The sequence below is a fragment of the Pollachius pollachius genome (genome assembly GCF_949987615.1).
Source record: "Pollachius pollachius genome assembly, chromosome: 4".
NCBI lineage: Eukaryota > Metazoa > Chordata > Actinopteri > Gadiformes > Gadidae > Pollachius > Pollachius pollachius.
In genome coordinates this window covers 34,345,132-34,358,314 of record NC_136937.1, presented here as the reverse complement: position 1 = coordinate 34,358,314, position 13,183 = coordinate 34,345,132, and the positions used below count along the sequence as shown (strand labels likewise).

The 13,183-nt window shown below is 51.0% G+C and overlaps 1 protein-coding gene across 1 annotated transcript in view; it reads left to right on the top strand.

The window, feature by feature from the left end:
* LOC307074276 (NGFI-A-binding protein 1-like) overlaps positions 1 to 11,892 on the top strand; it is a gene marked incomplete at its 5' end in the record, with an annotated part of 15,295 nt that extends 3,403 nt beyond the window's left edge. The window contains 7 exons of the mRNA XM_079734292.1: positions 14 to 301; positions 1,803 to 1,936; positions 3,298 to 3,349; positions 6,154 to 6,273; positions 7,489 to 7,660; positions 9,179 to 9,337; positions 9,874 to 11,892. Of these exons, the coding sequence (XP_079590418.1) occupies positions 14 to 301; positions 1,803 to 1,936; positions 3,298 to 3,349; positions 6,154 to 6,273; positions 7,489 to 7,660; positions 9,179 to 9,337; positions 9,874 to 9,956 (1,008 nt within the window). The 3' untranslated portion in view covers positions 9,957 to 11,892. The remainder of the gene's footprint in view (positions 1 to 13; positions 302 to 1,802; positions 1,937 to 3,297; positions 3,350 to 6,153; positions 6,274 to 7,488; positions 7,661 to 9,178; positions 9,338 to 9,873) is intronic.
* Positions 11,893 to 13,183: the final 1,291 nt, after the last annotated feature.

The window sequence follows — 13,183 nt, the reverse complement described above, 5'->3', positions numbered from 1 at the left end:
CCCTCCCTCGGAGCTGGGTTCGCCGTCCTCGCCGCGGGACGGCTTGGAGGCGCTGGACCCGGCCGCCGTGCAGTCGGTGCTGGAGTGCGTGGAGCGCATGGCGCCCGGCCTGCCCCGCAGCGAGCCGGCCGAGGTGCGGGAGCAGCTGAAGAACAACAAGAAGCTGGCCAAGATGGTGGGCCACATCCTGGACATGGGCGAGGAGGAGCCGCGGCGCGAGGACGAGATCCGCAAGTACAGCGCCATCTACGGGCGCTTCGACTCCAAGAGGAGGGACGGCAAGCAGCTCACCCTGCACGAGGTACGCTCCCACCAACCACCTCCCTGACTCACCAACCACCTCCCTGACTCACCAACCGCCTCACTGACTCACCAACCGCCTCACTGACTCACCAACCACCTCACTGACTCACCTACCACTCACCTACCACCTCACTGACTCACCTACCACCTCACTGACTCACTAACCACCTCACTGACTCACTAACCGCCTCACTGACTCACCAACCGCCTCACTGACTCACCAACCACCTCACTGACTCACCTACCACCTCACTGACTCACCTACCACCTCACTGACTCACCTACCACCTCACTGACTCACCTACCACCTCACTGACTCACCTACCACCTCACTGACTCACTAACCACCTCACTGACTCACCAACCGCCTCACTGACTCACTAACCACCTCACTGACTCACTAACCACCTCACTGACTCACCTACCACCTCACTGACTCACCTACCACCTCACTGACTCACCTACCACCTCACTGACTCACCAACCACCTCACTGACTCAGCAACCGCCTCACTGACTCACTAACCACCTCACTGACTCACTAACCACCTCACTGACTCACCTACCGCCTCACTGACTCACCAACCACCTCCCTGACTCACCAACCACCTCCCTGACTCACCAACCACCTCACTGACTCACCTACCACCTCACTGACTCACCTACCACCTCACTGACTCACTAACCACCTCACTGACTCACCAACCGCCTCACTGACTCACTAACCACCTCACTGACTCACTAACCACCTCACTGACTCACCTACCACCTCACTGACTCACCTACCACCTCACTGACTCACCTACCACCTCACTGACTCACCAACCACCTCACTGACTCAGCAACCGCCTCACTGACTCACTAACCACCTCACTGACTCACTAACCACCTCACTGACTCACCTACCGCCTCACTGACTCACCAACCACCTCCCTGACTCACCAACCACCTCCCTGACTCACCAACCACCTCACTGACTCACCTACCACATCACTGACTCACCTACCACCTCACTGACTCACTAACCACCTCACTGACTCACCAACCGCCTCACTGACTCACTAACCACCTCACTGACTCACTAACCACCTCACTGACTCACCAACCGCCTCACTGACTCACCAACCACCTCAATGACTCACTAACCACCTCACTGACCCACTAACCGCCTCACTGACTCACTAACCACCTCACTGACTCACTAACCACCTCACTGACTCACCAACCACCTCACTGACTCACTAACCACCTCACTGACTCACTAACCGCCTCACTGACTCACCAACCACCTCACTGACTCACTCATTACAGCCAGCCGCTCACCCTGCACAAGGTACGGCTAACTGTCCATTGACTAACCAACTAACTGCCTCCCCCCCTCACCACTCCGCCCCTCACCCCTCCGTGCCTCCCCCCTCCGTGCCTCCCCCCTCACCACTCCGCCCCTCACCCCTCCGTGCCTCCCCCCTCCGTGCCTCACCCCTCCCTCTCCTTCTGCAGCTGACGGTGAATGAGGCCGCCGCCCAGCTGTGCATGCGGGACGCCGCCCTGCTCACACGCCGTGACGAGCTCTTCGGATTGGCCCGTCAGATCTCCAGGGAGGTCACCTACAAGTACACCTACCGCACCAGCAAGTAAGACATAACTACCAGTCACCAACTAACTAGATACACCTACCGCACCAGCAAGTAAGACATAACTACCAGTCACCAACTAACTAGCTACACCTACCGCACCAGCAAGTAAGACATAACTACCAGTCACCAACTAACTAGATACACCTACCGCACCAGCAAGTAAGACATAACTACCAGTCACCAACTAACTAGCTACACCTACCGCACCAGCAAGTAAGACATAACTACCAGTCACCAACTAACTAGATACACCTACCGCACCAGCAAGTAAGACATAACTACCAGTCACCAACTAACTAGATACACCTACCGCACCAGCAAGTAAGACATAACTACCAGTCACCAACTAACTAGATACACCTACCGCACCAGCAAGTAAGACATAACTACCAGTCACCAACTAACTAGATACACCTACCGCACCAGCAAGTAAGACATAACTACCAGTCACCAACTAACTAGCTACACCTACCGCACCAGCAAGTAAGACATAACTACCAGTCACCAACTAACTAGATACACCTACCGCACCAGCAAGTAAGACATAACTACCAGTCACCAACTAACTAGATACACCTACCGCACCAGCAAGTAAGACATAACTACCAGTCACCAACTAACTAGATACACCTACCGCACCAGCAAGTAAGACATAACTACCAGTCACCAACTAACTAGATACACCTACCGCACCAGCAAGTAAGACATAACTACCAGTCACCAACTAACTAGCTACACCTACCGCACCAGCAAGTAAGACATAACTACCAGTCACCAACTAACTAGATACACCTACCGCACCAGCAAGTAAGACATAACTACCAGTCACCAACTAACTAGATACACCTACCGCACCAGCAAGTAAGACATAACTACCAGTCACCAACTAACTAGATACACCTACCGCACCAGCAAGTAAGACATAACTACCAGTCACCAACTAACTAGATACACCTACCGCACCAGCAAGTAAGACATAACTACCAGTCACCAACTAACTAGATACACCTACCGCACCAGCAAGTAAGACATAACTACCAGTCACCAACTAACTTGATACACCTACCGCACCAGCAAGTAAGACATAACTACCAGTCACCAACTAACTAGATACATCTACCGCACCAGCAAGTAAGACATAACTACCAGTCACCAACTAACTAGATACACCTACCGCACCAGCAAGTAAGACATAACTACCAGTCACTAACTAGCTACCACTCACTAACTAACTAGATACACCTACTGCACAAGCAAGTAAGAGCTACCACTCACTAACTAACTACCGCTCACTAACTAACTAGATACACCTTCCACTCACTCCCTGACACTAACGTGCCGGTTGTCTTGTGGTTCAGGTCGCGCTGTGGAGATCGAGAGGAGCCCTCGCCCAAACGGATCAAAACAGAGGTGAGGTCATTCACCCTCACAGCCTCACTCCCTCACTCACTCACTCTCTCACTCCCTCATTCTCTCACAACCTCAGTCCCTCACTCCCTCACTCTCTCACAACCTCAGTCCCTCACCCTCTCACAACCTCACTCCCTTACTCTATCTCTCTCACTCCCTCACCCTCTCACAACCTCACTCCCTCACTCTCTCACAACCTCAGTCCCTCACCCTCTCACAACCTCACTCCCTTACTCTATCTCTCTCACTCCCTCACTCTCTCACAACCTCACTCCCTCACTCTCTCAAAACCTCACACCATCACTCTCTCACAACCTCACCCCCTCACTCTCACAACCTCTCTCTAACTCCCTCACACTCTCACTCCTTCACTCTCTCACTGCATCACTCTCTCACAATCTCACTCTCTCATTCCCTCACTTCCTCACTCACTCACTCCCTCACCCTATCACTATCTCACTCCCTCACTACCTCAAGATCCCACTACCTCATTATTATATGACCTCACTCTCTCACTTCCAGACTCTCTCTCTCACTCTCTGCCTCACTCTTTCACACCCCATCCCCTCTCATTCATGACTTCACTGGTGGTTCTTAAAGTGTGTGTTTGGTGTGTTTAAGTGGTTCTTAAAGTGTGTGTTTAAGTGGTTCTTAAAGTGTGTGTTGAAGCGGTTCTTCTAGTGTGTGGGTTCTCTGGTAGTTCTGTGTGTATCTAAGGGGTTCTCTGGTCTCTAAGGTGTGTTAAGGGGTTCTCTGGTAGTTCTGTGGGGTCTCTAAGGTGTGTTAAGGGGTTCTCTGGTAGTTATGGCTGGTCTCTAAGGTGTGTTAAGGGGTTCTCTGGTAGTTATGGCTGGTCTCTAAGGTGTGTTAAGGGGTTCTCTGGTAGTTCTGCGTGTATCTAAGGGGTTCTCTGGTAGTTCTATGTGTATCTAAGGGGTTCTCTGGTAGTTCTGGCTGGTCTCTAAGGTGTGTTAAGGGGTTCTCTGGTAGTTCTGGTCGGTCTCTAAGGTGTGTTAAGGGGTTCTCTGGTAGTTCTGGTCGGTCTCTAAGGTGTGTTAAGGGGTTCTCTGGTAGTTCTGTGTGTATCTAAGGGGTTCTCTGGTAGTTCTATGTGTATCTAAGGGGTTCTCTGGTAGTTATGGTCGGTCTCTAAGGTGTGTTAAGGGGTTCTCTGGTAGTTCTGGTCGGTCTCTAAGGTGTGTTAAGGGGTTCTCTGGTAGTTATGGCTGGTCTCTAAGGTGTGTTAAGGGGTTCTCTGGTAGTTATGGTCGGTCTCTAAGGTGTGTTAAGGGGTTCTCTGGTAGTTCTGGTCGGTCTCTAAGGTGTGTTAAGGGGTTCTCTGGTAGTTCTGGCTGGTCTCTAAGGTGTGTTAAGGGGTTCTCTGGTAGTTATGGGTGGTCTCTAAGGTGTGTTAAGGGGTTCTCTGGTAGTTCTGGCTGGTCTCTAAGGTGTGTTAAGGGGTTCTCTGGTAGTTCTGGGTGGTCTCTAAGGTGTGTTAAGGGGTTCTCTGGTAGTTATGGCTGGTCTCTAAGGTGCGTTAAGGGGTTCTCTGGTAGTTCTGGCTGGTCTCTAAGGTGCGTTAAGGGGTTCTCTGGTAGTTCTGGCTGGTCTCTAAGGTGCGTTAAGGGGTTCTCTGGTAGTTCTGGCTGGTCTCTAAGGTGTGTTAAGGGGTTCTCTGGTAGTTCTGGCTGGTCTCTAAGGTGTGTTAAGGGGTTCTCTGGTAGTTCTGGCTGGTCTCTAAGGTGTGTTAAGGGGTTCTCTGGTAGTTCTGGCTGGTCTCTAAGGTGTGTTAAGGGGTTCTCTGGTAGTTCTGTAGGGTCTCTAAGGTGTGTTAAGGGGTTCTCTGGTAGTTCTGGCTGGTCTCTAAGGTGTGTTAAGGGGTTCTCTGGTAGTTCTGGCTGGTCTCTAAGGTGTGTTAAGGGGTTCTCTGGTAGTTCTGGCTGGTCTCTAAGGTGTGTTAAGGGGTTCTCTGGTAGTTCTGTGGGGTCTCTAAGGTGTGTTAAGGGGTTCTCTGGTAGTTATGGCTGGTCTCTAAGGTGTGTTAAGGGGTTCTCTGGTAGTTATTGCTGGTCTCTAAGGTGCGTTAAGGGGTTCTCTGGTAGTTATGGCTGGTCTCTAAGGTGTGTTAAGGGGTTCTCTGGTAGTTATGGCTGGTCTCTAAGGTGCGTTAAGGGGTTCTCTGGTAGTTCTGGCTGGTCTCTAAGGTGTGTTAAGGGGTTCTCTGGTAGTTCTGGCTGGTCTCTAAGGTGCGTTAAGGGGTTCTCTGGTAGTTCTGGCTGGTCTCTAAGGTGTGTTGAAGGCCGGAGCCCCAGGCTGGGAGTTGGGATGCAGCCCCGTTGAGAGTGCTGCCCCGGGGTCGGCCAAGTCCCCTAAGCCCAGGACACTTAGAAACATGTGTGGGACTCCAGCTAAAGCGAAGCCCCTGTTAGCCTGTTAGCCGTAGCCTGGTGTGCTACTGGAGCCTGATAGCCTTAGCTTGGAGGGCTAATGTAGCCTGTTAGCCTTAGCCTGTAGGGCTAATGTAGCCTTAGCCTGGTGGGCTACTGTAGCTGGTTAGCCTTAGCCCGGAGGGCTAATGCAGCTTTAGCCTGTAGGGCTAATGTAACCTTAGCCTGGTGGGCTACTGTAGCTGGTTAGCCTTAGCCCGGAGGGCTAATGCAGCTTTAGCCTGTAGGGCTAATGTAACCTTAGCCTGGTGGGCTACTGTAGCTGGTTAGCCTTAGCCTGGAGGGTTAATGTAGCGTTAGCCTGGTAGGCTAATGTAGCCTTGTAGCCTGATAGCCGTCCCTTTGTGTGTCTGGCAGGAGAACCTGTTTGACCTGCAGGAGGCGCTGCAGGCCATCCACATGAGGCAGGAGATGCTGCGCGAACAGCTGGCCTCCGCCAAGTCCAAGGGGGAGGAGACTGTGGGACGCAACTTGCAGGTGATTGGTCGTTTTTCCTAACTGTTCACAAGTAGGCTCCGGCCATTTCACTTCAAACTGTGCTTGGAACGAGTGCGGCACTAAAACTGCAGGGTTAGTGGTTCAATTCCCTGTGATTCAGGGAATCATATCTATGTATCAGTATCTATATTAATGTGTTTATATCAATGTTTATATTCATATGTATCAATGTCTATATTATTATGTATCCATGTCTATATTAATATTTATCCGTGTCTATATTAACATGTATCCGTGTCTATATTAATATGTTTCTGTGTCTATATTAACATGAATCCGTGTCTATATTAACGTGTTCCGTGTTTATTTTAACATGTATCGCTGTCTATATGAACATGTATCCATGTCTATATTAACATGTATCCGTGTATATATTAACATGTATCCGTGTCTATATTAACATCTATCCGTGTCTATATTAAGATCTATCTGTGTCTGTATTAACATGTATCCGTGTCTATATTAACATGTATCCGTGTCTATATTAACATGTATCCATGTTGATATTAACATGTATCCGTTTCTATATTAACATGTATCTGTGTCTATATTAACATGTATCCGTGTCTGTATTAACATGTATCACTGTCTATATTAACATGCATCAATGTCTATATTAACATGTATCTGTGTCTATATTAAGATGTATCAATGTCTATGTTAACATGCATCAATGTCTATATTAACATGTATCCGTGTCCATATTAACATGTATCCGTGTCTATATTAGCATGTATCCGTGTCCATCTTAACATGTATCTGTGTCCATATTAACATGTATCCGTGTCTATATTAACATGTATCCGTGTCCATATTAACATGTATCCGTGTCCATATTAACATGTATCCGTGTCCATATTAACATTTATCCGTGTCCATATTAACATTTATCCATGTCCATCTTAACATGTATCCGTGTCCATATTAACATGTATCCGTGTCCATCTTAACATGTATCTGTGTCCATATTAACATGTATCCGTGTCCATCTTAACATGTATCCGTGTCCATATTAACATGTATCCGTGTCTATATTAACATGTATCCGTGTTCATATTAACATGTATCCGTGTCCATCTTAACATGTATCCGTGTCCATATTAACATGTATCCGTGTCCATCTTAACATGTATCCGTGTCCATATTAACATGTATCCGTGTCTATATTAACATGTTTCCGTGTGTGCGTATCAGGTTCAGCTGGAGCGGCTGTTGGCCCGTCAGATGGAGATCCTGCAGGACGCGGCGGTGCAGGAGAGACTGCAGGCTCTGGATTGGAGGATCCCTCCCTCTGCCCTCAAGTACCTCAGCGACGCCCACGTTACCAACGGCAACGCAGCCGCCGACAACGGCCGCGAGAGCTTAGGTACCGCCGTGACCTTTAACCCCTCTCACCTCCCTGTCTGTCCAGCAGCCCCCTCTCTCTCGCCCAACACTCTCTCTGTCTCTCCTCTCGCCCACCCCTCTCTCTCTCTCTCTCTCTCTCCCTTGCCCACAGCTGTCACTCTCTCGCCCACCATTCTCCCTCTTTCTCTTTTTCTCGTGCCCACCCGTCTTCTCTTTCTCTCCCTCTCGCCCACCTCTCTCTCTCTCTTTGTCTCCCCCTACCTCTCTCTCAACTTCATAGTCTCTCTCTCTCACCCACCCACACCTCTTTCTCTCTCTCTCTCTCTCTCTTCCTCACCCACCCTCTCTTTCTCTCACTCGCCCACTCCTGACAGCTCATTATATCTCTGTTCCCAGAATGCACCTGTAATTATCCCACCCACACTTGTTTACCTCCAGCCAGTCCTCTGGGGCGAGGTCTCTCTCTCTACCTGTCTGTCTCTCTGCCTGTCTCTCACTCTACCCGTCTCTCTTTCTACCTGTCTCTCTCTCTGCCTGTCTCTCTCTACCTGTCTCTCTCTCTGCCTGTCTCTCTCTACCTCTCTCTTTGCCTGTCTCTCTCTCTCTACCTGTTGTTCGAGAGAAACTGTGTTTCTCTCGGACGACGGGGGAGGGTTGAGTCTCAGCGGGGGGGTTGAGTTTCAGAGGGGGGGTTGAGTTTCAGAGGGGGAGGGTTGAGTCTCAGAGGGAGGGTTCAGTCTCAGAGGGGGAGGGTTGAGTCTCAGAGGGGGAGGGTTGAGTCTCAGCGGGGGGGTTGAGTCTCAGAGGGGGAGGGTTGAGTTTCAGAGGGGGAGGGTTGAGTCTCAGAGGGGGAGGGTTGAGTCTCAGAGGAGGGGTTGAGTTTCAGAGGGGGAGGGTTGAGTCTCAGAGGGGGAGGGTTGAATCTCAGAGGGGGGGTTGAGTCTCAGAGGGGGAGGGTTGAGTCTCAGAGGGGGGGTTGAGTCTCAGAGGGGGAGGGTTGAGTCTCAGAGGGGGAGGGTTGAGTCTCAGAGGGGGGGTTGAGTTTCAGAGGGGGGGTTGAGTTTCAGAGGGGGGGTTGAGTCTCAGAGGGGGGGTTGAGTCTCAGAGGGGGAGGGTTGAGTCTCAGAGGGGGGGTTGAGTTTCAGAGGGGAGGTTGAGTCTCAGAGGGGGGGGGTTGAGTCTCAGAGGGGGAGGGTTGAGTCTCAGAGGGGGAGGGTTGAGTCTCAGAGGGGGAGGGTTGAGTCTCAGAGGGGGAGGGTTGAGTCTCAGAGGGGGGGTTGAGTCTCAGAGGGGGGGTTGAGTTTCAGAGGGGGAGGGTTGAGTTTCAGAGGGGGAGGGTTGAGTCTCAGAGGGAGGGTTGAGTTTCAGAGGGGGGGTTGAGTCTCAGAGGGGGAGGGTTGAGTCTCAGAGGGGGGGTTGAGTCTCAGAGGGGGGGTTGAGTTTCAGAGGGGGAGGGTTGAGTTTCAGAGGGGGAGGGTTGAGTTTCTTCAGGACCCAGCTTTGGACGGGAGGTTAAGTTTGGTTGTTTTCTTTCCAGACGAGCGGCCGATCAACCTCAGGGTGGTGAGCCAGAACATGCAGGAAGGGGACATCCCATTGGGCAAGCAACTAGCCAATGAGCTGAAGCGTCATCACAACAACCACAACAACAACCACCAGAACCACAACACAGAGGACAGCCATGCTGCTGCTGCAGGTGGGTAGAACACTGGGGAACCAGGAACCAGGGGAACACAGGAACCAGGGAACCACCTCTTCTCTCAGGAGAGCACTAGAACCAGGGAACCACTCCTTAGCTCAGAAGAACACTGGAACCAGGGAACCACTCCTTAGCTCAGGAGAACACTGGAACCAGGGAACCACTCCTTATCTCAGGAGAACAGTAGAACCAGGGAACCACTCCTTATCTCAGGAGAACAGTAGAACCAGGGAACCACTCCTTAGCTCAGGAGAACAGTAGAACCAGGGAACCACTCCTTAGCTCAGGAGAACACTGGAACCAGGGAACCACTCCATAGCTCAGGAGAACACTAGAACCAGGGAACCACTCCATAGCTCAGGAGAACACTAGAACCAGGGAACCACTCCTTCCGATACTGGTACCGGTATCGGTTCAACTCAACATAAGACCCACCTGCTGACCTCTGACCCTTCTCCTGACCTCTGACCCTTCTCCTGACCTCTGACCCTTCTCCTGACCTCTGACCCTTCCTCTCTGTCTTTCTCCCACAGAAAATGGAACCCTGCACCAGCGGGTTCTAAGCAACGCAGACAAGAAAACCATCAAGTCGGAGCCCGAAGACTCCCCAGAGTGACCTTTGACCCCCCCCCCCCCCCCCCCCCCGCCCAGCTGGTCCTCTCCCAGTTTGCAGTCGTCATCCCGGACACTAAGCAAAGCCATCGTAGCGCCTTAACAACCGATGTTGCCTCATGAATAGCCTTTATTTTCTTTACTTTTCATTTGAGGGGACAACAGAGTGTTGTGGCCGAGCCGTGGACCCCGCGGTGGTCTTCACCTCACAGGTCGCGTCCTGTTTCCACCATGCGTATCGGTTTGACCCCACCCCAGAGTCTCTGTCCCTGCTTGGCAACGGGCTCCTCGGTTGGGGGGCTGGATTGTGACGGTTGGTCGTAGACCCGACAGACCCCTCTGGGTGGTCTAGCGGGGTCTTTAGAACGTGATCTGGAACCAGATCACCAGGAACCTCTTATGTTAGACTGACGGCTCCGGCCGGTCCACCTTAAGTTATACTGACGGCTCCGGCCGGTCCACCTTAAGTTAGACTGACGGCTCCGGCCGGTCCACCTTAAGTTAGACTGACGGCTCCGGCCGGTCCACCTTAAGTTAGACTGACGGCTCCGGCCGGTCCACCTTAAGTTAGACTGACGGCTCCGGCCGGTCCACCTTAAGTTAGACTGACGGCTTCGGCTGGTCGGGTCAATTCAGTCTCCTTCAGTTCATCAACTCGGTTAAAAACTAAGTCTGTGTGGTGGGGTCATGTGGGGTCTGGTCTGGTCTGGTGGGGGGGAGGACCACTGTGAGAAGCAGCCATTGATGAAATGGTAGTGTGCTTCAGTGGGGGGACTCTCTCTGGCCTAACCCCCCCAGACCCCTCCCAGACCGGTCCCAGACCTCTCCCATGTCCCCAGACGGGGGGCTGAGGGGGTGTATTTGAGGCTGATCTCTTCCTGTATACTTTGATAAAGCCTCACTCATGAGAAGGTGTCTGATAATCCATGCGTTTCTTTTTGTAATCAAGCAAATTGTTGCTGTGAAACAAAAATGGACTCCCTGCCTGAAGGCCGTTTATTAAAGGACTGTGTTCTTGATCCCAACCATGGGAATCCCCTCAAGATCAGCTCATAGTCTCTGAATTCAGTTCATCTATTCAGACGCAATTCAATGAATCAATACAGCCTCAATTCAGTCTCAATTCAGCCTCAATTCAGCCTCAATTCAGTCTCAAATGAGCCTCAATTCAGTCTCAATTCAGCCTCAATTCAGCCTCAATTCAGTTAATCAATTTGGTTAGTCACTAAGTCTCAGTTCAGTTTCAGCCTGAATTCAGTCCATCCATCAGTCTGAGTCCGGGTGGTGTGCGTGTAAAAAGCTTTGAAGCCTAATGTGTAGTTGATGTGTATCTCCAGTGTGTAAATACCCAGCAGCCCTTGTGTTTGTACGTCGGTGTACCGTGCTGTTGATGTAGAGCCCCGTGCCAGCGGGGGGGGGCTCAGTAGAGCCTGGCTCCGCCCCCGGTTCGCGTTGAAGGCGTGTTTAGCTGTTAGCCGTAGGTCTTAGACGTGGGGGGGGTGTGTGTGTGTGTGTGCTTTAAACCCTCTCCTCACTGTGTAGATATGCGCTGATGTCTGTGTGTCGGGTGTCTGTGAGGTGTCTGTGGGCCGTCCGTCTGTCTCTGGGTTGTCAGCTGGAGGTCCAGGCGACAACGCGGCCGCCCTTTGACCTTTGAGTAGGTGTAACCTACCTCGACGGTCTGCATCGTGGACGTTTAACTCAACTCAAATACGGTTCCATACAATTCAGCGATTTGAAAGAAACACAGCTATGGGTAGCCCCGCCCTCGGTGACAAGGGCGGGCCCATCTTGAGTGCTCAGCCAATCCTGGCTGAGCTCCACTGTTCGGTGTCCAGCGATAGGCTAGGCGTCTTCTTCTTATGCACCTGTTTTTTAAACACTAATATATTTGATTTGTTATACAGCACATGGACATTAAACTTTATTTTTGAACTCTACCGTGTTGCCTGTCCTGTCCTTGATTGTGTGCGGGATCCAATCCCTTGACCTACTGGGTGGCCCCCAGTAGAACCAGAACAAGACTAGCTCCCAGTACAACCATCTGCAGACTGGTTGTACTGGGCAGCTCCCAGTAGAACCAGTCTGCTGCTTGGTGTACTGGGGGACGGGGCCTTCTTCATGAGCGTCACGATGACAGGCTGTGAGTCACTCTGACGCACACACACACACACACACGCGCACTCCCTCACACACGCGCACAGACACACACACAGACCGATTTTCTCCGGAGAATAGCTCAGCTTATAAACACCCACGTCGGGCTCAGACACAGCCCCTCTCTCTCCCCCTCTCCCTCTCTCCCTCTCTCTCTCTCTCTCTCTCTCTCTCTCTCTCTCTCGTTGCCGTGGTAACGGTGGTGGGCGGCTCTACAGGCGGTGGGCGGAAGCCATCCGCTGAGCCGCGTGGGAAGAGTGTGTGTGTGTGCGTGTGTGTATGCGTGTGTGTATGCGTGTGGGCGTGTGCTTGCTTGTGTGTGTGCTTGCGCGTGCATTCGTGTGGGCGTGCGCGTGCTTGTTAGTGTGTGTGTGTGTGTGTATGTGTGTTATCGCTTCTCCTCCGGCGCAGGGAGAGGCTTGTTTGTCTTCGTCTTTGTTGCTGGATTTAGTTCGACTAGGCGGGGCGGCAGCGTCTTGGATTTGACTCACAACATAGTTGTGGAATAATACGTCTTGATTCGAAAAAATATTAGTTGAATCTATATAACATGGACATATATCAGCAATTGTAGGCCTATAGGTTTAAATGCATATCCAAGATGATCTATATATACACAAAAAAACATTTAATCATTCACAATTTAGGATTAGCGAAACACACACACACACACACACTTCATTTCAGTGTGTTCGCCAGCTTCAAGGGGACGCCTGACAGAGAAAGAGATGTATTTATATATTTATGCAAAACTATATTTATCTGGTTATTTCTATTGTTTCTAGGTTTTAAGTTTGACTTCGCCCACAACGCTAGACGAGCGTACTTCATGTCTGATAAAAGACCCAAAAAGCGAACTTTCCACGTATTAAACTCTGCTGGAAACCCCTCCCAACCGGCCCTCCCCTCTCCCTAAAATAAACGCTACTCCTCGTTGTGGCTGAGTAATTAACTAACATATGTCATTTTAAACTAACAGCCATTACTCTGGCATGTTCTCTTCTAACTACTACTAGGCGTGATTCAGGTCGTCTTCATTTGTGCGCATGCCTGCTCGAGACTTGATAATATCCG